This window comes from Aspergillus costaricaensis, assembly GCF_003184835.1.
Source record: "Aspergillus costaricaensis CBS 115574 unplaced genomic scaffold BO79scaffold_14, whole genome shotgun sequence".
NCBI lineage: Eukaryota > Fungi > Ascomycota > Eurotiomycetes > Eurotiales > Aspergillaceae > Aspergillus > Aspergillus costaricensis.
Genome location: NW_020291814.1, coordinates 58,872 through 86,224, shown reverse-complemented (window position 1 = coordinate 86,224; position 27,353 = coordinate 58,872). Strand labels below are relative to the sequence as shown.

At 48.6% G+C, this 27,353-nt stretch overlaps 11 protein-coding genes across 11 annotated transcripts; 5 read left to right on the top strand and 6 right to left on the bottom strand.

The window, feature by feature from the left end:
• Positions 1–584: 584 nt before the first annotated feature.
• Positions 585–1,576, top strand: BO79DRAFT_254498 (uncharacterized protein; the record flags this gene model as incomplete). Its single annotated transcript, XM_025686072.1, has 4 exons — positions 585–808; positions 883–1,077; positions 1,159–1,332; positions 1,432–1,576. 4 exons carry the CDS (start codon positions 585–587, stop codon positions 1,574–1,576), a joined length of 738 nt encoding a protein of 245 aa, XP_025539939.1.
• A 1,328-nt stretch (positions 1,577–2,904) lies between these two features.
• BO79DRAFT_227934 (cytochrome P450) lies at positions 2,905–4,922 on the top strand (the record flags this gene model as incomplete). The annotated part of the gene is made up of 10 exons (XM_025683915.1): positions 2,905–2,988; positions 3,046–3,087; positions 3,146–3,265; positions 3,321–3,492; positions 3,567–3,653; positions 3,722–3,818; positions 3,879–3,996; positions 4,029–4,350; positions 4,438–4,675; positions 4,736–4,922. 10 exons carry the CDS (start codon positions 2,905–2,907, stop codon positions 4,920–4,922), a joined length of 1,467 nt encoding a protein of 488 aa, XP_025539938.1.
• A 411-nt stretch (positions 4,923–5,333) lies between these two features.
• BO79DRAFT_264381 (aromatic alcohol reductase) lies at positions 5,334–6,404 on the bottom strand (the record flags this gene model as incomplete). Its single annotated transcript, XM_025686780.1, has 2 exons — positions 5,334–6,278; positions 6,336–6,404. The coding sequence occupies 2 exons, from the start codon at positions 6,402–6,404 to the stop codon at positions 5,334–5,336; spliced, it is 1,014 nt and encodes a 337-aa protein (XP_025539937.1).
• Positions 6,405–6,944: 540 nt separating this feature from the next.
• On the bottom strand, positions 6,945–8,402 carry BO79DRAFT_208853 (fungal specific transcription factor domain-containing protein; the record flags this gene model as incomplete). Its single annotated transcript, XM_025682472.1, has 1 exon — positions 6,945–8,402. The coding sequence occupies exon 1, from the start codon at positions 8,312–8,314 to the stop codon at positions 6,947–6,949; it is 1,368 nt and encodes a 455-aa protein (XP_025539936.1). The 5' UTR covers positions 8,315–8,402.
• Positions 8,403–10,303: 1,901 nt separating this feature from the next.
• Positions 10,304–11,524, top strand: BO79DRAFT_237370 (uncharacterized protein; the record flags this gene model as incomplete). The annotated part of the gene is made up of 1 exon (XM_025684687.1): positions 10,304–11,524. The coding sequence occupies one exon, from the start codon at positions 10,304–10,306 to the stop codon at positions 11,522–11,524; it is 1,221 nt and encodes a 406-aa protein (XP_025539935.1).
• Positions 11,525–11,624: 100 nt separating this feature from the next.
• On the bottom strand, positions 11,625–13,811 carry BO79DRAFT_227930 (sodium:solute symporter family protein; the record flags this gene model as incomplete). Its single annotated transcript, XM_025683914.1, has 4 exons — positions 11,625–12,827; positions 12,890–13,167; positions 13,221–13,482; positions 13,542–13,811. The coding sequence occupies 4 exons, from the start codon at positions 13,809–13,811 to the stop codon at positions 11,625–11,627; spliced, it is 2,013 nt and encodes a 670-aa protein (XP_025539934.1).
• A 1,334-nt stretch (positions 13,812–15,145) lies between these two features.
• Positions 15,146–16,096, bottom strand: BO79DRAFT_12511 (alpha/beta hydrolase). The gene is made up of 2 exons (XM_025677956.1): positions 15,630–16,096; positions 15,146–15,565 (listed from the first exon to the last, which is right to left on the bottom strand). The coding sequence occupies exons 1-2, from the start codon at positions 16,053–16,055 to the stop codon at positions 15,227–15,229; spliced, it is 765 nt and encodes a 254-aa protein (XP_025539933.1). The 5' UTR covers positions 16,056–16,096; the 3' UTR covers positions 15,146–15,226.
• Positions 16,097–17,077: 981 nt separating this feature from the next.
• BO79DRAFT_254491 (Zn(II)2Cys6 transcription factor) lies at positions 17,078–18,603 on the bottom strand (the record flags this gene model as incomplete). Its single annotated transcript, XM_025686071.1, has 5 exons — positions 17,078–17,390; positions 17,446–17,610; positions 17,665–17,816; positions 17,916–18,416; positions 18,475–18,603. The coding sequence occupies 5 exons, from the start codon at positions 18,601–18,603 to the stop codon at positions 17,078–17,080; spliced, it is 1,260 nt and encodes a 419-aa protein (XP_025539932.1).
• Positions 18,604–19,640: 1,037 nt separating this feature from the next.
• BO79DRAFT_227927 (uncharacterized protein) lies at positions 19,641–20,330 on the top strand (the record flags this gene model as incomplete). The annotated part of the gene is made up of 1 exon (XM_025683912.1): positions 19,641–20,330. One exon carries the CDS (start codon positions 19,641–19,643, stop codon positions 20,328–20,330), a length of 690 nt encoding a protein of 229 aa, XP_025539931.1.
• A 4,389-nt stretch (positions 20,331–24,719) lies between these two features.
• Positions 24,720–26,111, top strand: BO79DRAFT_264373 (FAD dependent oxidoreductase; the record flags this gene model as incomplete). Its single annotated transcript, XM_025686779.1, has 1 exon — positions 24,720–26,111. One exon carries the CDS (start codon positions 24,720–24,722, stop codon positions 26,109–26,111), a length of 1,392 nt encoding a protein of 463 aa, XP_025539930.1.
• Positions 26,112–26,712: 601 nt separating this feature from the next.
• BO79DRAFT_227925 (uncharacterized protein) lies at positions 26,713–27,297 on the bottom strand (the record flags this gene model as incomplete). The annotated part of the gene is made up of 4 exons (XM_025683911.1): positions 26,713–26,841; positions 26,916–26,999; positions 27,048–27,077; positions 27,142–27,297. The coding sequence occupies 4 exons, from the start codon at positions 27,295–27,297 to the stop codon at positions 26,713–26,715; spliced, it is 399 nt and encodes a 132-aa protein (XP_025539929.1).
• Positions 27,298–27,353: the final 56 nt, after the last annotated feature.

Below are 27,353 nucleotides of genomic sequence, written 5' to 3'. Positions count from 1 at the left end.
GTTGAATTGATGGGAGAGGAAAAGGGGGAAGTTGACAGGGATGGCAAGGCTGACAAGTGAATTGGAACTTGCTACCCAACCGGCAAGAATGCAAGGTATTAGCCGGGGTACAGTCAGCCGTCAGGGATTGTAGTGTTAACGGATATCCCAAATAATCTCGAGGTAATACAATATAATGTCATTCTTGTCAATTCGACCGCCCCCAATATTGGCTACAATCATATACACAGGAGTCGCGCTATAATATGACAAGCCTTGGGGCCAGTGAAACCAGTATCTGAACTTTTCAACATCAATCGCCCCGTTGGGGGCTGGTCTGAATCAAAATCCGTGCCAGGAAGTTGCTGATGTCAAGTCTATTCCTCTGCTGATAGTATGGCCTCAATAACATTTGCTAAAGTGTCGAAGGGGATAGATTGTTTCACATCTGCTATGCCGGTAGCAAACAACTATCACGATCCGTCATACTTCTCACAAGGAAAATATATATATACATAAAGCTCCAAACGGAAAGCAAATGAAAATCCACCAGCAATTAGATTACACCCAAAGTCATATACATATGAATCCAATTTCTTCCCAAGATGAGAATCTTTTCCATCGTTATCGCAGCTCTGCTTTGTGCTTCAGGTTTCTATCATGCCTTTGCTCTCCCTACAACCAATTCTTCGGTCCTGGAACCGCGCTCCAAGATAGGAGACACCAAAAGCAACCCCATCCGAGCAGAGATCGAGATCCGCGGAGAGGATTCCCTAAACTATGATGTGGACTGCTGGGCTATGCTATGCAAGGGCAAGCCTACAGTAATGTGAGCATGGCTGGGATATTTCACCCTTCACGATTTTGACGTGGGTATGTCGAGCTATGCTTACTACTATATAGGCAAAAGGTGAATCAAAACACAGCGAGGAAGCACCGACAGATAAAAACCGGCAGTGGCGCCAAAAACCAACCCTTTGCAAACCGAGTCAAGTATGGGATAAAAGCGAGCCCGGCAACAAGCGCCTGGGCAGCTCACAAAAAGTGGTCGTCAGCCGAAGAATTTCCTTTCGCGTCAACCGCTGATGGGGGGAAGAAGTATGTTATGCGCTACTAGGGCCTCTATATTCTAGTCCGACTCATGCGCTAACTGGATGACGTCTGCCTTATCTTCTTCAGTGCAATTCTTGTCGGAGTCACGGAGAACTCACAGGAGGAGCAGAAAACATCACTACGTACTTTCTACCACTCGAACAGGATATGGGCATATAACGAGACCACAAATAGCTCGGAAAGGTCCTGGTTCGAGATCACTGGGTTCAAAACAAGAGCTGGGACAACTGCAAAAGTTGGGTAAGTGATAGACCAGCGCGATCGACCTGTCAACTTTATTTGGCTCATGTTTTGCTTTTCTTCCGCCTGGATATCTGCGTTTAACTTACGTATACTTAGGCCTTACTGCAAAGCTTTCAATGCTAAAGACAGCAAGGTCTGCAGTGCAAGCACCAAGGTAGTTGGCGCTTGGGGGTTTGACGTGGCCGAATATGCTTATGTCTACAACCACCAGAAAAAGAAGTTTGAGTATGTAGGAAAGTGAATGAGGGTATTCTTTGCGGTTTCGTGAATAGCTGGCTAGGGCCAGGAATAGATTGGATTAGTACCTACCACGGCAAGGGAGGGTTCATCAAAGTTTTCGAGCGTTCAACGTTGTCACATGTATGCTTTCTTTCGGACTGTCCTACTTCCTTCAGCTTATGTACTAATGGGTTAAATTTCATATTGATATGTGCAGCCACGTGTTGCTTTGGGATAGTAATGTGCGGTCTGTTATGTTGGATATCCACTGGAATGAATGTAACCAGGAGTGACGTATGGTGATTGTTGTCCAAGAATACACATAGCAGGCCAACATCACCAGTTCACTGTGCCCCCCTGAATTGTCCCGATTAAAATGTAATCCCATACAACCTTTCATGATACAGATCATTGTCAAGCGCTCCTGTTCATTAGTGATATCTTCCACCAGAGGAACAACCGTTCTTAGAGATCAGTAAGGACTGAGAATTGTCTGAAAAGAAGTATATGGAAGCCATTGAGAGCATAGAAATCATGTTAAGCTTGACGGGGATTACTGTGCATACAACCCTCGATGTGGAGACAAATTCCTCGCCTGATCCGGCGATGTGCCGCGGGAACAGAATCCACATAAACCCTACGCTAATGTAGCAGCTTCCTGGTAGGCACGTTAGAACCACGTCTCATGGTAGCTAACTGACAGTGATTCTTCCAGTCATTTACCCCAGCACATCCGAATGATGACTCTCTCACAATGCCCAGCTCGAAATCCCTTAACCACATACCAGACAGAAGGTCTGCTTTCCACGAGGAAGCATACCATCCTCCGAAGCAACCTACCAGGTCTCTCAAAAGTGGCTCTTCTCATATAATCTGTCTATCTTGTCCAACTTAATCTTTTCTAGGCTCTTCTCTGTCTCTCCCTCTCTCTCGCTCTCTGTCTCTGCATTTTACTTCTTCCTTAGGCTTCTGAAGTGTGTACTATACTAGAGTTACACTACAAAACTCACTACCTTAGTCTCAACCATGATTAAATCACTCACTCTTTCAGTACAACTGAGATGGGTGCGGTCCTTCTTTATTCAAATGTAGAACATTGCTTCTAAGCTTGATTGCTTAGTGTGGTTCACTTGATCAGGTAAGGTCTGATGTTCAAATAACAGTAGCATATCATGATTGCATGCAAACAAGTGTCAGTTCGAAAGCTGTGTTTGCATTTGAATAAAGGTGAATGGGCTTTCCTGATTTCTGAACAAGTTCAACTTCGTGCGCACATACTGCTTCCTCCCGTCTCTCCTTAACTGCATGATGTCTACGATTTCCGTTGGAAACACCAGCGCACTCATCACCATGGCTGACATCCCTTTCTCCTGGCTGTTAGCAGTTGCCTGCGTACTCCTGATAGCAAACGTGCTGTACTACTCGGTGTGCGAGGTACGGTCAGGTCTGCTTCTTAACCTTGGTACGGCGAACTAACACGTCACCAAACAGAGTGTTTATATTACCAACGTCCGGAATGTAGTACGCGACTTCGTAAGTAGTGCTACTACAAGGAATGCAAGATGGAGATCATCCGTTCTAACCTCCGCAGCGTGACCATCGGTACTACCGTCCTTGGGCGCCGAAGCCGATTATGATCCCAGCAACGAAGAAAATAATGACCGAGCTCAGCGAGACATCAGTCTTATCTCAGCGAGCGGTCTATTCAGACGTAAGTCCGGCAAGGGAAAGAGGAAAGAAAGAGCATGAAGCTCTAACTTCTCTAGCTGTTCGGGTTTAAACATACGTTGAACGGCGCAGACCACAACGAGGTCAACACAAGAAAGTCGCGTCTTCTTAGCCGGGTTCTACAGGTGCGAGGTCCGAACCAGTTCGAGGAGCTATACCCGTATCTTCTTCACCACCTGAAGACTATTTTGGATGCGGGGCCTTTTTCTGGTACGTTCGCTCTGAACTAGATCCTAGTGTACCTGCCAAGGTATCCTGTATCAGTCATTGAGCTGACTTACCAGGAGGCACTGCGTCTGTCCGTCTAGCTCTATTCAGCGAAACGATCCTCTCACGTCTCATGGGCGCGTGGTTTTTCGGGGGAAATATGAGTAAGTTCGATCCCTACTCACCACCTCTTGACGAAACATCAGTCTGAACGCGAATAACTTGGCTTCAGCGTCTGACCCGCGTCTTCGAGACGCCCTGTTGAATCACCCACGCCAGATCAAAGCATGTTCTGCTGCATTTCAGCTAACTCCAAGATTTATTGCACCGTATGTTTAGAGTCAGCAGTCGCTATGCGGGTACTCTACTAACCTACTCCACATATCTAGCCTCGTCCACGCAATTATCACCTGGCGTGGATCGGCAATGCACCTGATCCAAGACAGGCTGATTGACGCGATAACTGCTGGAATTGTCAACTTAGATGAAAAACCAGAGATCAAGAAGGTTTGGGCTAAGATTCTAGAATTCTGCTGCAGCATGGACCTACCCCAACTAATGGACGTGGTTCACAGTTAACACTCCTTTACCACATGGTTGACTTATCGACGGCAGACCGCAGCTACTGGACGCCAGAGAGACTTTCCCAATCACTCTTGGGCCTCTGGCTAGCAGCCTCGCACCAGCCATGGGTAAATCTACACGCAATTCTGGTTGAGCTGTGCCTGCGGCCCGAGTGGCAGGATGCGCTCCGAGATGAGGCCCTGCAGAGCCAAGATGATCTCGCAACCAAGATAAACGAGCTACCGCTTCTGGATAGTTTCATACGGGAAACGGCACGGGTGAATTCCTTGGACAGAAGTAAGTAGATTTCTCAGGTGCAGCCCTGCCAGCTGAGTCCTAGACACTTGTGTCTCTAATTCATCCCTATCGGGACTCTGAGTGTAGTCGCGATCCGCCGCAAAGCCCTGACCGATTATTCGTTCTCGTCCGCGCCCCTCTCTATTCCGGCCGGATCAATCCTTTGTGTATCCTCATACGATGCCACACGCAATGAGCACATCTACCCGGACCCCGAGGAATTTGACGGCAGGCGGTTTCTCAACGGACGATGCAAGGATACATCGTACAAGTTTGCCGACGTCTCTGAGAATCATTTGATCTGGGGCTATGGATCTCTCGCTTGGTTTGCTCAATACCCATCAATATGTTTTAGTTACGGCCTATACTAACCGGTCCCACTTAGCCCAGGAAGACGCCATGCAGCTTTTATTATCAAGATCATTGTTGTGCATATCGTGACCAACTATACCTTAAGATTGGCGGATCCCAAGGCACCCAGATGGTGGACTTGGGAGGATTTCCGCATGCCCTTTGCGTCGACGCGAGTGCTATTCAGCAAGAGAGCTGCTGAGGACGATGGTCGATCTTGATTCTCACGCTCAGAAGTGCAGGGTACAGTATCTTGGCGACTTGGATGTCATGACTGGACGGGCAAACTTTTATCAATCGCGCTTGATTCGGTATGGCCGAGAAAACAGGGAACAATGTCCTCCACAACATGTAGTATTATGAACTCTTCTAATCCTTGAGGGTACTAAGAATTCCGAAAAGTCGACGAAACCTGAGCGAGGTCGAATCAACCAGGGGAGGGAATTGGGGTAATGGGGAAGTTATTGGAGCTGAAAGTGGTAGCTGTGCTATGGATGAGAGCAGGGATATTATGGTCATTTTAAAGGGATGTAATCTAAGAAGCAAATCGACAATCAAATTATTACGGATATATTAAACATCGAGAACCGCTCACTTCCACATCGCAAAGACCGAATCCGTAGACTCTTCCTTTAGGACGCCATACGCTCGGCACGAGCCTGCAAATTCTTGACCAAATCGATAGCATCCTTGGTAGCATCATCCAAGCTCTCCTCCGGCAATCCAAGCAGCTCATTCTGCACTTTGTCCAAGTGATCACTCGGATCCTCCGGGTAAAACCCTCTTGCGTACAGCAATTTAGCAAATCCAGCCATGTTACCACCCTTAACCAGAGCCAATCCCTCCTCATACCGCTTCTTAGTACTCTCATGGGTAATCGTCCAGTCAGCATCCGTAGTTCCAGTAACACGTTTGACACTCTCAAACATATCCTTCTGGTTGACAACGAAGCTCTTAATGTAAAAAGGCTTATTCAGGAACGACGACAACGTAAGACTCTGATCACTCTCATCCTCAGGAAGCTCCTTAAGACTAAGCACCTTCGCCACGGCCCGCCCAACCTGCGCCAACGTCGACGTCGTGTTCTTAGTAGTGCCATCATCGTAGAAAGTCACAGCCCGCCTGTCAAAGTCGAACCCGAAGCGCACTTCTCCACCCGCCAAGCTATAGTCGTACCAGAATCCACAGCACACAGAAATCCACTGCATACCGAGCTGGACGACCTGGTCTCGGTTGGCTTTGTAGGCAGGGCCTAGGAAGGTCTCCTCGCCCAGCTTGACCTTGTCGATGTCCCCGCCGTACCCATTCGGCATGACGTAGGGAATACCGGCCTTGGCAGCTGCCTGGACGATCTTGCTGTGGGTGTCCCGGGGCGCGGTGGGGGACATGGTGATGACGAGAAATTGCTGACCCCTTAGGGCGGAGACGATGGTAGCTTCATCGTTGTAGTTGATGTGGGCGATTTGGACCCCCTCAGGGAGTTTGTTGGTGCTGTCGGCCCGGGTCAAGGCTGTAACTGTGTGTTTGCCGGTTTTGAGGAGCTCAGTGGCGATGTGAAATCCCACGGTGCCTCCGGCCTAGACGTGTGTGTTAGTAGTGCTGTGTAGGGGTTTGTGATTGGCAGAGTGACTTACTCCGACGATGGCGACGCGCTCGATGGCGTTCTTGAAGCCGGCGGGTTGGTCTTTTGCGTACTTGGCCATTTTGTTTGCTTTTTGGCTTGAGGTTGAGTTTCTTTGAGAGGTGTAGTAATGATAGAGTTGTGCTTGAGTGTAGTGATTGAGCTTGTGAATGCTTGAACTGGAGTGAGGACAAGCGTCTATTTATGTATTGGAGCCTGAGTGTCGATCCTCCTACTTCTATGAATTCGGACCCAAATCAGACTGCATAAGATTTCGAATCTCGGAGGTCCTAGCCCCGACACGATCGGACTTTAGGGAATTAGCAACATTGCCGACTGTAATTGGGCGGCTTTCGCCCACTGAAGGAGCGTAAGTTGATGATGAGGTGAGATTCCCGCTCATGTCCGCCGCCGCCGCCGCACACCAACTAAAGCGGCGATGCGGAGATAGTCAATTAACTCCGCACTAGCATGAGTATCGCCGCAATAGCCGCAACAACGCCGCTCACGTGGCTGCATCTTCTACATTTCTGAACATCGAAGTTCCCAGTAAGCAGTATGGTATCTCTTACAGCATGACTACTCTCCGAAATACATATTTACAGTCCGCAAGTTAACTCCCCACTATAGCAGTATCCCACCACCGAACGTCGGCAGATACGGCTCGAGAAAGAATTGATCCCAGTACAGCTCCCAGCTTATGTCAGGCATAGAGGCGTTGGCCTCTGCTTCTGGCGGTGTCAGACCAGACTGGAAGCCTGCCTCAATCGCTTCCAGCTCTGCCAGCTCCTTGCGCTTTTTAGCGGTTTTGAGGCTGAGTAGGTGTCGTGCTATTGACAATGCCTCGCGCGTCAGTGTTGTATCGGCCGCCTTGACTAAGTTCTCTAACCGCTCGAAGACAGTGCCGAGGTGAGCGGAGGCGATCGGGCTGTCAGTCGCCAACAGAACGCAAGCATATTGGAAGACGCTGCCGAGGACATTCCAGAACAGATGACCTTCGTTAGCGAGCTGCTCGGCCGCCTTCACTCCTGCATTGCCACAATCAATGATGAGACTGATGAATTCGTGCGATGGCAACGCCTGGGCCTGGTACAAGCGGCGATAAAAGCAAAAGGCGATGTCTGCCGCGGTCACCACTAAAAACGGATGGGTTACTTTGAGTTCAGTCACTGCTTTTAGACGTTCAAATAGTTCCTCATTCAGGTCCGCGGGCTCCAGGTCGAGACGAAAGGGGGAGTTTGGTGCAGGGGTACATTGGACTAATCGAACAAACTGGTCGGCAACAGACCCAGGTGTTGGGATGAAAGACTGACATGTCACAGAGCGAAAGTGTACAGCAGAACAGTCTTGCTCATACGATAGCATATTGTGTGCAGCCCATGAGGCCCAAAATATTCTTCTGAGCCGGTCAGCATCAAGCCCAAGGACAGCAGCGCCAGCCTTGGATGCTATCTTCTTGATGCTCGCCTCGTCGTGCAACCCCACTGTTTCGCACAGGTGCATGACGGTGCAGGAGGCAATCCAGGCAATTTTCGGGCGACTTGTCGCGCGAAGATAGAAGGCACGCATGTCCCATGCGATGATGTGATCAATGTTTAGCGTGCGCATGGACGCTGGATCATCGAGAATCGCTTTGGCGTACAGCACCAGGTCAGTCTCCCTTGGATGTCTGTTGGAGGAGAGAAAGGATCCTAGGCAGGCTACGCCAGCAGCCACAGCAGCGAATGTAGTATCTGTACTATAACCGCCATCGTAGTACTGATGACACCGATCGGCGAATATTCTAGGGTCCAGGATGTCGCCGATCGGGTTCATGACAGTGAAATACACCCCCGCATAGTGGCTGAGATCCTGTTCGGAGATCAGATCCCCGAGAAAGCTATGAGGGTTTGAAGCCTCGTCTGGCCGGTTACCAAAGTTGTAGGCGCATGACCGCAATCTCGGAGGACTGTCACCACCGAGATTAACACCCAGAACATGTGGAAAAGCCATAGCCGCCGATGCTCCCGTATATCTGAACTTCTGTTCGTCGAAGAGTCCAGGTGGTGTGCTGGTTACAGTGGTGGGACTCTTCGTCGACGAGCTATTGGCCTTGGCTTCGCGGTGCCCTTGTTCTGCGTGAGGCCGGCTGGCCAAACGACTTCTTCCATCAACACTGATACGCTTAGCTTGGGGCGGTTCATCCACGCTATCTCCCACAGTAACCGTCGCGTCGTCATCATATCTGCAGCTATAGTCGTATGTGGTGCACATGCCGCAGGGATATTGGTTGTCGCATCTCCGCTTCCGCTGGTGGCATGGAATGCAGGCCTTCCTCGCACGCTTACGCTTGGAAATTGTCGACATGACAGATAGGTGGGCTCAGGATCAACAGCCTCCTATGGGAGAAGCACAACTGTCCACCCAGCGCCCTATCTTATGCATCCAACCTGCAGCGATTGAGTTGCGCTGTCGATTGACTATAGCTATGGAACAGCTCATAAGCTAGGTAGTAAGCAATGTCGAAAGGTTCCGTGGTCCGCTGACGGCACGTGACTACACGGGCTACAGCTGATGCCTAAGGCATGAAGCCGATTTATACAGGCCAGGCAGTGCGACATCTTCGAAATAAGTAGACTCACGACATGGCCAGAGATTCTACGCGTAATGGCAGAGAAGGAAGTAGAAAAGGTGGGGATGATGAAGCTTAAGGCTGTTGAGATACCGGAGGACGAAAATGTACTGGTGCCGGACGTTCCAGAAGAGGAAGATGTGTTGTTCCATACAGGCCATGACGCACCTCCCAAGTCTGGAAGACCAGAATGAGGTTCGTTAGCCGTACCCATAGCTCTCAAGACCAGTGCCTCCGAGTTGGCTAATGCGCTGGAGGACGAACTGTCTCAAAAAGTTAGTAAAATGACTGAGGCATATCCGGTTTGTTTGGGTGGGAGAGCTTGATGTTCCTACCAGTGCTAGACAAGAATCATTCAAGACTCACTCACCATTACCGCCTGAAGAACTTGATATATAAAGTAAAGTTTCAAGCCTTTTAGTCAAGAATGCTGTCCCTGGAGTGCAGTTATTTCCTCGCACGTCTCATGGGGTCAATATGACTCTTCAGTGACACATCACGAAATACCCGAGCGCCGCAGGGATATACTTGCTTCAGTAGATTCACTTCTTCTTACCATGCCAACCAAACCCCGAATAATCCCCAGTCCACCCCACCAACTAACGCCCCGCCTCAGTATCCCTCTAAAGAAACTGAGAAATCCCAGCTGAATGGACAGATAACACTTTTCACCTACAAGGGCCTGATGAACTCGCATCCGCCTACGGACTCACAAACGTCTCGGTGCTATTAGCGCAAGGCCCTGACAGAGGAGAGTTCGGAACCCTAAGCTCTTCTAACACTCGTTACTGCATTGGCGATGAGCTGGCTCATTGCATGTTCGAAAAAGCGAAGGCACAACACTTTCGGATATATTGCATGTTATGAATACCAACGGGGAGAACGGATTAAGGAACAAATCGCTGAAGACGGTCCCGTATGCGGAGTAGCCAGAATCAGGAGAGAGTAAGGAGATCGGGTGCTGTACAACGTGTGCCAAGTTACGAGCTGCCAATTCTTAATTCCAATGCAAATATTGATGGGATTGGCTGTTGTGATGACGTTATTCAGGTCTTTTGGGACAAGGCTATGATGTAGTAATGTGATGAACGTAATTAACCAAGTAGGATGGGGCTCGGATGCGAGATAAGATAGATCTCGCTAGCTGGATGTGGTTAGGTCCTTACTATTTATGGACTAGTGAGTGCAATGCTTGGCGTGCGTCATCTTGACGGGAGGTGATTCAACCACTCCGTTTACTTCATTCCTGAGTATATAATTCCCTTCAATTATATCCTCAATGATGTTCTAATAATTTATTGATCCAATACAACCACTCATTGCCATTAAACTCCTCAATCCTCCCTAACAACACCAACACCAACACAATCATGATGAACAGATCCCCCAGAGTCGCTACCCGCTGTCTGCGACAGCAACGCCTCCGCCAATCAGCCGGTCGCTACCGTAATGCTCGATTCCAATCCTCCTCCTCCTCTTCCTCTTCCTCCGGCTCCACCGGCACCGGCAGCAGCAACCCCGCCCTGGTCGGCGGTCTCAGCGGCGGTCTCGTCGCCATCGTCACCGGCTACACATGGTACCACTTTTCGGGAGCCCGCAAAGCCGTCAAGACCATGAAACAGACACAGGTCTATGCCGATCAAGTAAAGCAAGGTATCATCAACAACGCTCCAGAGCCGGACAAGGCGCTGAACTGGCTGCGCGATACGCTGAAGAGCTATGCGGTGTTTCTCCCGGGCGTGAGCCAGCACATTGATACTGCGTTCGATGATCTGGAGAAGGTGAAGCAACGGCATGGGCCTGAGGTAGACAGCATTGTTCGGGATGCGTATAAGGAGCTGAAGTCGCTGGGAAGCAAGGGTGGTTCGAATGCGGATACCGCTATTCAGGCATTGCAGGTGCTGCAGAAGAGTCTGACGCGGTTGATGGAGTTGTCTGGCGATGCTGCCGGAGACATTCTTGATAACCACCCGTGGTTGCAGGAGAAGGTTGGTGGTGGGTGGAAGCAGTTGAAGGAGATGGGAGAGGCGTATGGGCCGCAGGCAAAGGAGGAGGTGGATAAGACGAGGGAGCAACTTGCCGGAGTGGCCAAGAAGGGATTCAGTCTTGCGTCGGTGGAGGAGGTAAGGAAGCTTATTCAGGAGAAGTCGGAGAAGTTGCAGAAGCTTGGGGATGAGATGTGGCAGAAGGGATTGGAGGAGAGTAAGCAGTACTTGGATAAGAATCCGAAGGTCAAGGAGTTGGTGGAGAATAATGCAGATGCGTTGAAGAAGGGCAATGTTAGTGAGTTGTGGGGTATGGTGAAGGAGGCTGCGTCGTCAGGCAAGACGGAGCAGGTGGAGAAGTATGTCAAGGAGAAGGTCGATCAGGCACAGCAAAGTGGGTCTTTTGATTTGAGCAAGTGGGCGGATATGGTTCCTGGAGGATCGAATGTTCTGGGCCAGTTGCAGTCGCTTCGCACGCTGCAGGAGAAGAAGGGCAAGGAGGCTGAGAATGTCCTCAAGGAGACGATGGATGAAATCCAGCAGGTTTTGAAGAAGAGAAAGGAGCAGATGGAGAAGCTCGCCAGTGAGGCGAAGAAGGATAACTAGTGTCTCCGTGTGGAACTTAATGTATATGTGAGATGAAGTACCATCGATTCAGGATTAGATCTAATAATAAATGTTCTAGAAGTTTTTGACAAAACCCATTCTAACTTTTGTGCCGGTTGATGAGCTCACGACTTGAGGTTAATACGCCTTGTACGCCCTTGGCAATCTCGAACCGTCCGTCGTACAGTGGATAAACCACAACAGCGAAAAAGGCACAGAATTGCCAGATGATTGCGACCGTAGTCCACCCCGAGAAAAATGATTTGGTGAAGATATAGTCGCGATAGAGCGGCATTGGCCAGAGCACAAAGGTAATCAAAACCAAAACCACGAACATGGCCCACGCGATCCATGACCATCGGTGCAGCTTCCGCAGAGTGTCTTCTGTGAAAGGGTGGCGCACGTCGTCTAAACTGAGACGGCTCGGGGTTGACGTCGGGCTGGCATCCGTCGAGATATAGACCCCTTCAACCTTGGTCTCTTGAGCTGCAGGCGGCGAGGTTCTGGTCGGTGCTTCTTCAGCGAGTTCGATCCTGAGGAACTCTCTCCAGTCGAACGTGTACGGACGGTATAGAGAAATTACCACAGAATAGAGAGCGGGCGAGAAGAAAGAGCCGATAGCGCCGTACAGTGCGGGCAGCTCTTCTCCAGTCGTGGTCATGTTCACGGCCCCATACATTGACTTGGCCGTGGCGAGCCAAATGGCGAGACCAGTAAAGAAGCCAAGCACTGGCGAAGCGATAGCGGCGAGGCGCGTCTGGCGGGACCAGAACAGAGTCAGTCCGAGAGGAATGATCCCTGGACAGGACAGAATAGGCCGAAAGTAGCCGATCCACGTCATATTGGCGCCCCCGTAGTTGAGAGCAATGGAAATTCCGGTAATAAAGATGGCATGGAATACGACTGTTATGTGACTAACTCCCAGGAGCCGGCGATCACTGGCTTGGGGGTTGATGTACGTCTTGTACATATCAAACGACAGAATACTGCTGACGGCGATCATTGAGGATGAGACGGTGCTGGTCAATGCCATGAACAATAGCACGAAAAAGGCGATCATTCCAGACTCTCCAAGAAGGGCTTTGACTAGGTACGGCATCACCATGCCTTTGCTGACCTCAGTTGTCGTGATATCAACGGGATAGGTGGGCCAGATGGGAGTGTGGTGGAGCGCTCGAGCAGTCAGGCCAATAACAGTGCCTAAACCCCAGGGAATACCAAAGACAGCTATGGCAGCCAAGTTGTATGCCGGTACGGTAGAATTCACTTCACTGGCGAAGGACTTTTGCCAAAACGCAGTGTCCTATATCAGAGTGAGTCTTAATGTTTGCCATATAACTGGAGGAAAGGAATGGATGGGCCTACCATAACTACCAGAGCTAGATTACCGAATTTCAAGATCAAGCCCCAAATAATGGCGCCTTTCGATTTCATTGTGAGCAGCGATCCCTCAAAGTTCCCGGAGATGTAATTTTCGCTCGCAGTTGCGACAACCTTGTCGTAAAGTCCAGCCAATCCGCCAACTTCGGGATGTGTGAGGACGGAGAGGGTAAAATAAATGATCAGAATTAAGGCGACTGCGGTGTGCAGAAAGTCGGTCAGAAACGTCGCCTTCAGCCCCCCAACAGCCGTGTAAAGAACAACTTTGCCATAAATGTCAGTATATTACCCTGTGATATTCAGTGACCGAGCTTACCTCCTAGGGGAATCAGAATGGTCGCAGCAACGAAGTTCATGCCGGAAACACCGTTAATAAGCTGGGATCCGGTCAAGATCATCGAGGCACAGCCAAACACGTTGTTCGTCAAGTTCAAGACCATGTAAATAACATGCCCGATCCAGCCATATCGCATACGAGTAATCTCAAGCGACGTATGGGCATACGGGACCCGGATTTTGGCCATGACACCCAAAGCAGCCATCAAGGCGATCTGAAAACAAAGACCTGATCCCCACCACTGTACGAATGATACAGATCAGCATCTGGTATAACTAAAATAAAAGACTGCAGACATACCAGCGGAACTGCCAATCCATAGCGATAGCACATCGCCGCAGATAACACCGTCTCGTTGATCCACATCCACGAGGAGAACACAGCAGATGCAGTCAAACCCGTACCGACTGATCGATTTGCGACCATGAACATCTCCGACGTGCCAGAATCCTCAGACAGATACACTTTCTGCACCTTGATTGCGATAAGAATCACCCCGCAGAAGAACACACCAAGGCCGATAAGGAGGCCATAGGCCGTCCCTTGCGTAACGAGTTCGACAGCTGCCATGGTGACCAATGCGCTACGCGGCAAAAACGACCATCAGCCTCGGGTTGCCGAGGAAGTTACATCGACGCCAGGCATGATGTCTTAAGTATCTGCCGGATGAGCACAATGCGTAGCGGCTCGCCGATAACCGTCAGTGTCACGCTGTTCTTGGCTATGATGGCGTTATACATAACCCGGCCGAGAACAGGGCGGGGAAGCTGCAAGGATGCAGCTGTGAGCCGCTTGATACGGCATTGGTTTCACGGTGGATGAACTGAGTTGCTGGACAGAGATCGGGTGGCTCCTTGCTGGTGGGAGGGGATATGGCGTGCGCCCTGCCGCCGATGGCAACACCAGCGGGAGAGGATCTGATAGGCTTTGTCGGCCAGTAGCGTATCTAAATGACCTAGACCTTACTATGAATTGGCTGGCTAGGAGTGAAGATCCAAGCACCCAATGGTGCAGAAGGATCACGCATGCTGGTTCTTCACCTCGACTGTTCTTATGCTTCCATTGGGGCCTGAGGCAGAAAAAAAAGGCATCAGGGCAATGAACAGAACTCCACAGAGGCCGACGCATGCAAAATGACACGTACAGAGTATGTTAGTAGCTTACTTTTTAGCCTGTATATTGCGGCTGTCAACTTAAAGGGGGTCGTAGATGTCCAGTTTCAGCTGGGGCTATAGTTGACCGTTACAAATCCCAATGAGGTTGTTGTGAAGCGATATAATGGAGAAGATCTCAGTCGCAGCCTGACTGATAAGGCAGTCAGATGGGTCGGGCCGGGTTACTCCGACCACTGTTCGATATGCAGTCACGTGTCAGTAATATTATCGCCACTATCTTATCGCTAACTTGACTCCTTTGGAGCTCATCATCGAATAGTTATCACTTTGCCTGTCTGATATGAATTGTGCCAATTTTCATACAATTATTCTTCCAAAATAGTATTGGTACTTACTCCTTTTTCCCAAGCTATAGCGCATACCAATTGACCGAAGCTGAAGCTCCATCATCATGATGCTACTAGATGAATAACCATCGTCGTACTTAATGTGTTAAAAAAATATATATCTTAAGTAGTACTAGCTCAATAATGCTCCTACTTAACCAGGCTTCTTTTCACAGATGATGTACTAGTATGTAAGTCACGACGAGACGAGACGAGGCTCTTTTAGAATACCCAAAGAGTCATTCCTCTCGATTTGGGACGAGTTGACCATAATTATCTCCAAGATAGACGCGCTGTTTACTGGTTAACAATGACACCAAAATCTGACGGCCAGCCAAGTAAGAGGGGGAGGGGAAATAACCGCCGATCATCGGTGTTTTATTCCAGATATCTATCTCCCTTTACAAGAACCACCCCTCTAGCACTGACTATATATAGCTATATCATATTTCGAACAAACTGAACCACTCTATCATATGTCAAACTAAACAGACGCCGCAACCGCCTTATCAACCACCGCCGCAATCTTCCCCACCAACATCTCCGGCTCACTCAGCATCGGCGAATGACCCGCGCTACAGCGATCAATCTCCGCCCGGGCCAACTTAGCAAACCCGCCCTGAAATGTAGCCGGTGCAGCCTGATCACCCTCACAGATGAGATAGGTAGATGGCAGATACTCATACGCCGCCCGAGTGGTGGGCGTGGTTTGTACCAAGTAAGACTGCGGAATGAGGCGCGATTCCCACAGGGCTGCTTCGGCGTCCGGGAGATCACTGTACAGAGTTTTGGCTCCGTTCATGATACGGAAGCGGCCGTCCGACTAAAAGCAAGAAATTAAGCTGGTCCTTGATATATTAATCGGATTAGATGATGAATAAACATACGGTCACATAATTGTTCGGCGACTCGCCAAATGTTGATATGACGGAGGTGCCCTCCGGTAGAACAAAGGCAGCATAGTAGAAGAGATGTAAAACACCACCCTTTTTGCCCTCTGCTTGACGGGAAGTATAGGCGAGGGACTGGGGAATAGCCGTACTGCCCACGATGCCACCGTATGAATGCATTACAACGACGACGGACTTTTCCTCTTTTTCGATTAGCTGCTGTAGGGTTTCCGTGATGGTGCGCACATCGTCTTCCATTGTGCGGGTAGGGAAGTCATCGGCCTCTACGTCGGTGCAGCTGGGGAGGGCTGGGTGGGTGACGGGGTATCCTAGGTCGCGAAGTCCCGCTGCTAACTTGGCGTAAACAAGGGGGGTCTGGAAGGAGCCTTGGATGAGTACGATTGAGGGTTTCTCGGTAGCCATTGTGTTTGGGGAATTTAATGCTTGTGTAATTTGGGTTGAAAGTGGTTGTTGGTTTGGTAGAAGTGAGAATAACAAGTTCGAAATGGGGGAAGATATAAGCGCGCCCGGGCACTAAAAATCGACGGGCGGATATCATGTCAGCCCTTGATTGAGTGGCATCCTGGGCTGATCATCCCTGCTGATTCCGTTATGGTTCGCCGATCGGCAGAGTCCATCGGAAAAAGGCCCCTGCCAAGCATTTTGATATACAAGATGCTCTCTGATTTAATAGGCAGTTCAAATTCAATCTTCCCCGAAATACAGCAGGAACCTCCCATTTCACTCCTGACTTCTTCAAAAACTAGCACCAACATTCGAATCCACCCGCGTTATACATACCAACCAACATCCGCAACGCCATTTTGAAGATCAAGACTATCCCACTTCTCAAGAAAGCCGTCCAGTTCCGCCTCATTAAGTGTATGACCCCATCTCGTCTCCGACAACGAAGTAGGATTCAGATAAAGGCTGCAAAACTGTTTTGGAAGGCTCGCATCCCACATCTTTAGAAAGTTCACAGAGACGACACGATTATCCGGCAGAAGAGCTATCCCTTTTTCTGCGCAAACACCCGCAAAATCCGCAAAATCTCTTTCAAAAGAGTCCTTCTCTGGGAAAAGGAAACACAGTGACACCAAGTTCAGTGAAGACGTTGCAATGGTCACTGTTGTCAAGGTCCTCTACCAGAGTGAAGAGCGCCATACTCACCCAGTGAATGGTCGTCGGTGAAATGTCATCTGGTCCCCACCGGGCGCGAGGAATGTGTAGAAAGTCGATGATTGCTAAGGCGGAATCCACGCAGCCTTCCATGCTGCCTCGCGAGTTATCTTGAAATTTTTTTCACCATTCGTGTCTTCCTTCTTGAGAAGGCTCCAAGGCATGATCACCACCGCGTGATAGAGCATACTGGATGCAAGTACTCTGGTTATTAACACAATAATTAAAGTCCATGCTGTTGTCGGTTTCGGGGTGGGTTATGGTCCTTACTGCGAACTCAACGATTGAGAAACAGTGGGGTTGTCGGGGGTTAGGCATGTAGGAAGGTTGCTCTTCCAGACGTCTAGCCGTTCCAGGATACCTTTAAGGGCTTCTTCAAGTTCATCGCGTGGTGACTTGAGGCCGCTTGCGAACACGAGTCGATTCGCATCCACGCTGATCTCACTTAGCGTAGTGAACCTGTTTAGCACGCAAGGAATGTGCGACTGAACTGGATCCATTTGCCGGGGGTACGCGGTCCAGATATCTTCCTCGAGATGATCAATGGCCATATGTTTCATGAGCGAGATTGATGCCGTTCTAGAATATAGCTTAGGATTGAAGAATGCTAGAAGCCAGATGTGAGCAGACTTACGCTGTAAGATTGTATATGCCCCAGATGGTATTATTAATTGCGCGACTTTCCCTGGTAGGGGTCGAGGACGGCGAGTCAAGATGCATCTTGGCGTATTCCTCAGCCATGCTGCGAACTTGACCGAGATACAACCAGCCCATGCGATTCTTACCCATGGCCGCCATACTGGACAGTGAGGTTTAATGAGGGGACAAGTCATTTAGTTGGGAAATAGCTCACCACACGAACAGCACCCCGCATCCTTGAATGGATGGCATATCGAGCCGACCCTCTATCTTCTTGTAGAGCTTCTGCGCTTCTTCGTAAAAATGGACGCCTTTCGAATTTGGATTATTCGGGTCGGCATAAGCCTCTGGACAGTCGGAGTGAAACTAGGTTTGTCAATTAGCGGACCACAAACAAACGCTCTGTGATAACTCATTAGCTTACGCATGCCTCGGCCAAAATGCAGTTCACAAGGAATGGGGAACAAAATTGCGAATTTCGTCACGAAGAAATAGCTCCCGATCAATCCAGTTATAGAACGGATGGCTCCAGGTCAACCATAGGGAGATTAGATGAGACACAAAATCGTCACTTTCAGTGACCGAGATCCACGGGGCGGCTGAAATACGATAGACGGGTATATCTACAGGATGCTGGATATCTGGGCCTCGATGCGATGACATTTGTTTGTTCAAGGTCGGCGTAGTCTCTCGTTCAAGCTCCGAATTGTCGTTATCTATGTAAAGTTTAACTTCGCTGAGTGGAGCCTTACTTCGCATGAGGTTGAGAACTTGAATAGCCTTGGAGTCAGAGCTATCTTGAAGTGCCTTGACTAGCTGCAGCAGGTCATCGCGCTCCTCCTCTAGCTTTAAAATTTTCCGTTTGTGAGCCAGCTTCCGCCGCTTGTCTTCTTCCAGATCGAATACACACGAAAGGCGACGTTCGGTACAACGGTCGCACTGGGAGGCGCCTTCTCTGATTTGACACTGTCACGGTTTAGCGTCTGGGGTAAAATATTTAGAGATTGTAGAGAATTGCTGCTACCCGCGCCTTGGATCGCTTGCATTCCCAGCATGCTGCTGATGCCTTGCGAAGCCGAGGGACAGAGGCGTTGGGGGTAGAGGAAGGGTTGGAGGTAGCTGGGCGTTGTGGAGCTGGAGCAATGGGCTGCATTATGGCGATATTGGGAAGTATTGGAGGTTAACGGTGGGGTCGACAAGAAAGTTTCAGTGGTCTTTGACAATACTATGGAGATACAGTTGGAGTGGGGGTGGTGCTGGTGATACAGGGACAACGCTGTGAACCAAGGGGGGAGGTAGAACGGCGCCGGATGATTCATCCGCCCGTAAAAACTGGTTTTTCCATTTTGACAGATATGGATCACTCCACTGTGTTTGGGTCCATTGCAAGCTGCTGATTGGGTTGATGATCATGTAGGGCTTGCACTAGTAGCCTATTGCCGGTAACGCTGGCGATACCCCATACTGCCCGCCCTGACCGCCTTAAAGCAGCACTTATGGCCGGGAGGTTCCGTGGCAAAGCGCAAGGACATCCTGTAAAAGCAGTCCGTTTATCATATTCCCATAGGTAGACGTGGCTCTCATACGTTGGACCCATGATAGACAATATTTAGTGAATACAAAACCCATAACCCTAGACACGCACTTGTCAATTTGTCATGGAAACATCCAATAGTCAGGCTTATCGTTGTCACACCGGCTCGAGGACAGACCATGTGCCTATAAGCACATGGGTGCTGCCTCCGTGATGGCTTATCAGAGTAACTTGTGAATTGTGTGTTGTTGCTTATGCACTTCTATGCCTCCTCAAGGCCCAGGTAAGTGACTGTGATTACTGATTGTCTGCTGTTACACAGGCAGTTCTCGCACTTATATGTGAAAGGCATGGTATATTCCAAATACTTGATTCATTGATTTCTTCACGAGTCACTGTATATGATAAATAATAAATAATAGAAATTACATATGCACAGGAAGTCCTTGAGGACTGACCTGTTATAATGGCTTCGATGGGTTGTCACCTACTGAATTTTTCCATGTCACTGACTACACACTCCAAAGGACAAGGCTCTTTATAACGACCAACCTGTATCAACAGTTCTTTTCATGTGATAAAATCCCACCGAGACTACAATCTTACCGAGACTATCATACACTACCAGTCATATCTTTGCTACTTACAACAACAAAATGTCTGAATTGTATCGCCCAGATCGGCCAAATTGTGAAGTTGTGCGCTGGGCCGAGCGCTTCAAACAGATCCTCACCCAAAAACACAACCCCATCACCCAGTCCGAGACCCAAAGCGGCTTCCACCCACTCAAGTACAATATTGTTCTTGAAAGGAGGATTTTCGAAGAGAAGAGCCCTTATGAGGTCTGCAAGTTTGTGCACCACGATTACAACGAAATCATCATTCTCGTCGGTTGCAGTAAAAAGCCTACCACCAAGCTGCCCACAGCAGTGTGGTTGGACGCAAGAGCGCATGAATTGTGTGCTGAGACTGACTCCAGATTGCCGTCTGATAAAGGTCTCTATGTTGCCAAGGTGTGGCTGGGTCACGTACACTTTTTCAGGGCTGTGCGTTCATTCGGTAATTGTTATGCTATGCATCCCATTGTTAGGGGGGACAGATGGCTACTGGATGGGGATACCAAAATGGTCTATGAGATCTTGAATGAGATCAGAGCGCAGTTTGGCTTTCCTGCACTCCATGAACCTTTTGTGCGGTTGAGCTCGTTGGAGAACTATGAGGTTCTTGCGGAGACCTCCAGGATCATGTCTGAGACTGGCCCGAAGGTTAATTATCGTAATTGGTTTACTGATACCGATCATGAGGGAAATACTGTGGTTGAAAATCAGATGAAAAAGGAGCACTAAAGTGAGTCGCCGGGGATAATTCTAGAATGTTGATATGATTTGGTTTTGTGATCGGTGTGTTTTGTCTCTTGGTCGGTGATTATGGCTTGTACTTCGGGTTATTCCTTTGCCCTGGAACCGCTATTACTCATAGTGCAGGCTACCTCAACAATTTATTAGTCTTTGCTTTGCATGTTTTGCAGATCATGTCTTTGTTCGACCGAATATTTCGAGAAGAGGCGCTGCTTCCCAAGCATCATGGTAGCCGCCCCGAAATCATACAGGATACTGGATGGCGTAGCGTAAGGTGAAGGCACGAATCTGAACGTTAATGCGTAAATTCAAAATACATAAAGCGCTTTATATTGTGAATCTGAATACTAGGATCAGAACGGGAATGTCGGCAGTGAACAGTGTTCACAGTTCAATAAGAGTCATTCCCTGCCCGAATCATCAGCAGCACCTATAAAGCCTTCGCCTGCACCACCTTCCTCTTCCTTCCCTTTCCATAACAAATAGCCAACTTATCAGAATCAAGAAGCATACATGGCATTCAAAGTCTTTCCAATGATTAGGCCTAAAATTATGGTCAATTGTCAAACATACACATAATTAACCAAGCTCAATTTGATATACCACCTTTCCTAACTGTACCCTTCCTTTCTGACATAATAACATATCCACAGTCCGTCAATCTCAAAAGGCGAATTTTACGATTTTGAATTTCGTGACTAGCATTCACAGACAATGAATGGAATACGCAGTTCCTTATATCATTTAGCCCCATTGGTACTAAAAAGAAAGAGACGGTGCATACTAACTGCACTACTTCTTCCACCACGTCCCAGTGACCGGTCTATCTGCAGTTCGAGAAGGACATGGATTTTGGGCACAATAAATGCGTTATACACGGCATGTCCTGAACACCCGCTATGCAGCCGAGTACACAACTACAATCCAGCCAACGCCGGAGCGAAGCCCATACCGTCGAAGTACACAAAATGAATATTTTTAGCACAGAGACACCCGCTAAGCGAGGGCATATACCCGAGCCCGGAACGATGGTATCCTCTTCAACACTGGACAACAAATAGGAGCAGAGCACAGCGTACCAGAATAGTGCATCCCTTAATCACTCAATACTTTCGATCAATTCACCATCAATATGAGAACTATATGGAGTTTTATTGTAATTTCCCCGATGATCGCAGATATTTAGCACCGGGTGAACGATTACTCAACGTTGGGTACGTGAACAACGCTCATGGAGATCCTCTTTTTTTGCCACGCCTGAAGCTGGGGGAGTCAGATACCCTTCATATGCTGCTATACATTATTCCTAATGACACAAATTAGACGCAATTCTCACAGGCCCAGAGGAACCGCAAGGGAATAAATGTTATATTCATATTCCGGGGCACGATGAGAGAATGACAACCGACGAAGGTATCAAGGTGTACTATGATTGGCAAAGGCTGAATCTCAAGCTTGGAAGTCTCAAAAGAGTCTCCTCATCTTTCCAATGACAAGTCTGATTCCAGAATTTCCCGGTTATTTTTCTTGGCAATTTGGAGGTTGTTACTAATGGAAACGAACTATCTCGTCGAAGGACCGGTTTTCTGTGCCCCTTAATTCCTGTACGCTGCTTTGGCTGCGCGTTTGTTTTACACAAAGTGGCATTGTTAGCATACTCTCGCATAAGTCGGGAAGGATACCAGTTAGGTCAGAACCGATGTTTTTGCTCATTTGTGAGGCCTGGTCGTTCTGTTTATCTGCATTTTGAGATAAATGTCGAACTACCTTGAGGTGCTGAAAAAACTGTATATGCTGTCTGGATGAACAGACTATTTGTTATGATACAGAAGTCGATGGGAAATGGAATAAAGCAATTCCGGTAGTCCATGAGGCTAAGATGCTAGGAGTCAGGCATCTAAGTACCACACACATCTTGGGAATTGACAAGCAGCAACTTTGTGAACCATTCGACCTTGACAAGTATTGCCCGATAGAAAGTAACCTCATTTGAGATATATATATGATGGCTATTTCCCTATGTTGTCTTTCAGGTGATTACTCCAGTCCAGAGTCGTTGTATATTCTCGAATAGGTCGTAAATTACCAGGAGAATGACACTTAGATAGGCGGTCCTAGTAGGAATGAAGTTTCTCTATGGCACTAGTATACTTAAGGGGTTTCATCTCGCCTGGCTATATATCGCACAAAGATGGCCTACATCTTAGAGAGGAAGGTGAAAGAATGGAAGCTAGAAGACAAAGATCTCCTACCAGCAACTGCTCACCAGGGCGGCCAGATGATAGGATTATCTGCATCGCCTTCTCAACCAGATTCATCGGATTCTCGCTCTGGTTAAGTGAACAGGTCATCAATGCCTCCTACCAATTCACAGAAAGCCATACCCTGCCTGATTATCTGGCAGATGCAACTCACAATTCCTCTTGATCGGAGTTCCAGGATAAATTCAACTTAGCAGAGTACTGCATTTTCAATATGGTTTAGTTTCGGAAACAGCAATAAAGGTAGCAACCGCAAGAGGTATATGAGATGTCTTACCTTCCCATCATCATTGAAATAGAAAAAGTTCTAATGGTAGGTGTCTGTATGAATTCCGTATATTGACCTAAAGTCACCGGCCTTCTTGTGTACGCGATGAATAGCGGCTGTGTCAGATGAAGATGATAATGACCTTCGAAGCTAAATATAGCATTGAGGGAACAGGAATGGACGTAAACATAGCCGCAAGGACCCCCCAGGTCTCATCTTCAATAATGCTCTTTTTCCTGACCACTTGTCCAGATTTGGACGCTAGCCATACCGAAGGACCATGTCTAGAGTAAAGTCTGTCGGTTGAGACGATACATCGGTAATAGAGGGAAGAGTGGCTTTTGTTCAGCCATCCAGCAAGGCACCTTATCAATGGCCGATGAGAAATTAGAGCTGCATGTAGACTCTTTGTCTAAATCATGGTCGGTATCTCTTGTGTTGCAATTCTCCTTGATTGCCCTGGCCAAGACCAACGTGAGTATCGCATCTAGTCGAGGACGAATCAGTTCGTCGCAAAATGATGTTTCTCCTCTCGCGAAGTAACGATTCAACAATGTCCCTAAAGCAATGCATGAGTATTTCGAGGGCACAGTTATGAATGGGAACAGGGAGACACAAATGGGGTTATATCAACCTTGAAAAGGATAATTACCCATGCTAACGGGTTAGTCAATGGTTTGGCGCGTTGCAGTAGCTTGGAGGAGTTGAGCGGGCTTGAGTTTGCGGACCCCTAGTAGAGGGTGAGTCTAGAAGGGAGGAAAGGGGAGATGGAGAGTTTGGAGCAAGAATGCTATTTCAAAGCTTCTTTGCCGGGTTTATTTAGGATCACCGTCGGGCTGGTTGCAATTGTTTCCTGCGCAGCCAAGTCCTACCTAAGCGTCTCTTAGCCAGGAGGTTAACAAAGCATGTATTCATTATTTCATCATTGGCTAATGTGATACTATTCCATGTTGTACCATAGCTTCGGAGGAATTTGTATTATGACAGTGCTGGCAGTTACGTCAAGACGGCAGAATGGAGTCCTATTTCGTTTAGTTTTGAAGAAGGAGAATATTAATTTATCCTCATCTCAGTAGTGATGAGAGGAGCGACATTACATACGTTTCCAAATAATATCACTCCTACCTGGAAGACTTGGGTTCTGAAGGACTTTGTCATTTCTCCATCAACCAGCATGTTAGCCAGATAACTGTATCACCTTGCTGCCAACACGATTATACATTTCCAAGAGCGATACGGCCTGGGATGAGGTAAGCCGCAGTGGCATCACGGCGCAGTTTGAAATGGTGATACAAAGGAGTGATTGAAGGTCTGACAGTTATCCTCCGCGCGGGTGAAACCCTTGTGGATGGATACGAAGCGATATGATGTGATACGGACGATGTAGCGGCGAGGGACTTCTTTCCATTGTTCGCCCAGATCTAGATATGACATCGTATGATTATGCGAGGTCAAGGGGTTGCTTCTTCCCTAGGCGGATTTGTGATCGTGGCTTCAACATCAACGCATTGCTGCCTGAATTCGGTGCATATCTAAATTCGCGTCGTATATGATGTTGAGCAAAGAATTGTAAAGCTGGCCAATGATATAAATCGACACCATGTCCGAGGAGTATAGTAGCATCGTATTCGATGCCTTCGTCTTCTTCATGGGATATACATCACTGGGCTGTGCGTATCACCTCATCTCATCTCATTATCTTACCACATCCGACTTCTCTTCGCTGAACATCCCTTCCCGTCTCGGGGATATCTTATATTCCGCGTCATATCACACAAGGAGAGGTGTCTTTACCCGGAAGACAAGAATATAAATATCCTCCGTGCTTAGTGACCAAACTACGTCAAGATGCATCTCAGCATACCCAGCACCAAGCTCCTCATCACCCTCGGCATCGTCACAACCACCATGTCCACTACCACTAGCACGAGTCCAATGCTAACCCGCGATGTCTGCATCATCGGCGGCGGCGCAGCAGGAACCTACGCTGCCATCCGTCTTCAACAACTCGGCAAGTCCGTTGTCGTAATCGACCGCAAACCGCGTCTGGGCGGACAGACAACCACGTACACCAACCCAGCCGTCACCCCGCTTCCCATCGAATACGGGGTGACCTACTACCAGAACATGTCTATTGTGCAGGACTTTTTCGGTCACTTCAACATACCGCTGACCTACTCGGCATTCGATTACAAGATCGACATGTTTGACTTCGTCACGGGAACGGCCATACCTGCTACTGCGGAGGCGGAATCCAACGCTGCTATGGATCGCTATATCGCGCAGTTGAAAGAGTACCCGTATCTAAGGGTCGGGCTTGATTTACCTGATCCTGTGCCGGAGGATCTGGTGATGCCGTTCGGAGATTTCGTGCATAAGTATGATCTGGAAGCTGGGGTTGGGGACTTGGGGGGCTCAATTGATCCGTTGGGAAATTGGCCTGATTTGCCGACGCTTTACGTAATGAAGTACGCGAATTTAGATGTTTTGGAAGGCGATAGGACTGGGTTTGTGCGACCAAAGAGTCGGAACAATAGTGAGTTGTATGGGGATGCGGAGAAGGAGTTAGGGGAGGAGGGATTGTTGTTGGGGAGTAAGGTTGTCAGCATGGATCGGGATGGGAGTGCGGACTGGGTGTATGTGACGGTGAGAAAAGGAGAGGAGGAGACAACGGTCCAAGCTAAAAGCTTGGTGGTGGCTGTGCAGCCGAGCTTGGACAGTCTGAAAGGGTTTGACCTCGGGATTAAGGAGAAGACTCTGTTTGGACAGTTCAAAAACTTGTTCTTCTATACGGCATTGGTGCGAGTCAAGGGGCTGCCAGATCGGACTTGTTACATGAATCGTGGGGCAAACGATCCTTTCTTGATCCCGAAATTGCCTGGGATGCTTGTGCTCAAGCCTACGGAGGCATCGGAGCTGAAGGTGGCGAATTATCTCAGCACGAAGGCGTTGTCGGAGGAGGAGGTGAAACAGGGTATGCTTCACGATATGGAAAGCATCCGCCGGAGAGCAAAAGTCGACTTTCCGGACCCAGAATTCCTCGCTATTGGGGATCACAGCCCGTACCAACTGACTGTTCCGGCTGAGGCCATCGAGAACGGATTCTACCGTGATCTCAATTCCCTGCAAGAGGAGCGTCGGACGTTTTACACCGCGGCCACATGGGAATCTCATAGCACACCGCAGATCTGGGAGTTCACCGAGCAGATGCTGCAAAGCCATCTCCTAAAGTCACTGTGACAACTTAATAGCCGATGTCAAGATAGAAGTTCAGTGAATATGAGTAGATGCTAGCGTATCACTTTCACGTAGGTCGTTAAACTTAGCTTGTAACAAGTCCGCAGATCCTTGCGGGAGGCACCGGCAGCGGAGTAGAACTGGGATACTGTCAGACAAAGCAGAGAGGGCATGTATTTTCCGAAACTCCGCGGCTATGCGTCCGTCCGATAGGCCATGAGGATGATTCGGATGATTCGATAGGTAGCCGAGACCGAGGCCATTAGCTGTGGAGACCCGAGCTTTAAGGTCAGCTGTGAAACGTTGTACAGGCGTTGTCATTTTCTCACACAAACGCTTGGTGACCGATAGCCCAGATCGGACATGACCAGTTGGATATTCTCCGATCAGGAAGTACGAGATATCATTCTTGCGCACAGACTGTTGTCTCGAGACAGATGTAACCCTATTTCAAGTTCATGTAGGACATGGCCAACGAATATTGATGAGATAATTGCAAAGTACTCCATCATTAACAAGAAATCGCAAAATAATCACAAAAACAACGGACTTCGCCGGGCCGCCCTGCATTAACCCGAGCTGAGCTCACTATACGGAGCCATTGCTACTCAACACACCGGAATTTCGCTTCCTTCTTCCACTCACTGGCAATCTCTAGCTGACCAGTCTGGTCGTTAACAGCCAAGAAACGATTACTGTAATCTCCGCCAGGTACGATGGGGATAAGCCCGTACTATGATAATCGGGAGGCCACACGTCAGTAACGTGGGATCCGATAGCGACTAATTTTGCGGCAGGCCAGCTTACCTCCAGTGCGTCATCGCTGTAACCACGTGTCTCAACCCAGATGTTATACACACAGTTATCATACACGAAGGCTACCTGGAAACGCTGGATGAGATCATGTGTACTGGATGTAACAAGAAGGGGATTACATACCTTGTCTGGGTTTCCGAACTTCCCAATCAACTTCGAGTGCGAGAGCGAGACATTAGCACCAATTCGCAACGGATCAGAATAAGGAGCAACTAACGCCATCATCACGACAGAGCCAGAACTCGCCATTAGCCCGGAGCTTATCCCCTGGGCTAGGCTGGTGGTCGTTTGAATGGAGAGACAGGAGATTCTCGTCATCGATGGCTAGAACACGGCCGGTGAAGGAGGTGAAGAGACCAGAGTGACTCGGCATTTTGCAATGGATCGACAGTGTGTGATAATCATGGAAGCTACTGCAAGCAATGTGAT

Coding starts and splice junctions, on each gene's coding strand:
- BO79DRAFT_12511 (XM_025677956.1), bottom strand. CDS start 16,055: ATGGCTACCGAGAAACCCTCAATCGTACTCATCCAAGGCTCCTTCCAG. Junction 15,566..15,629: donor CGCCGAACAATTATGTGACC/GTATGTTTATTC, acceptor TCTTGCTTTTAG/TCGGACGGCCGCTTCCGTAT.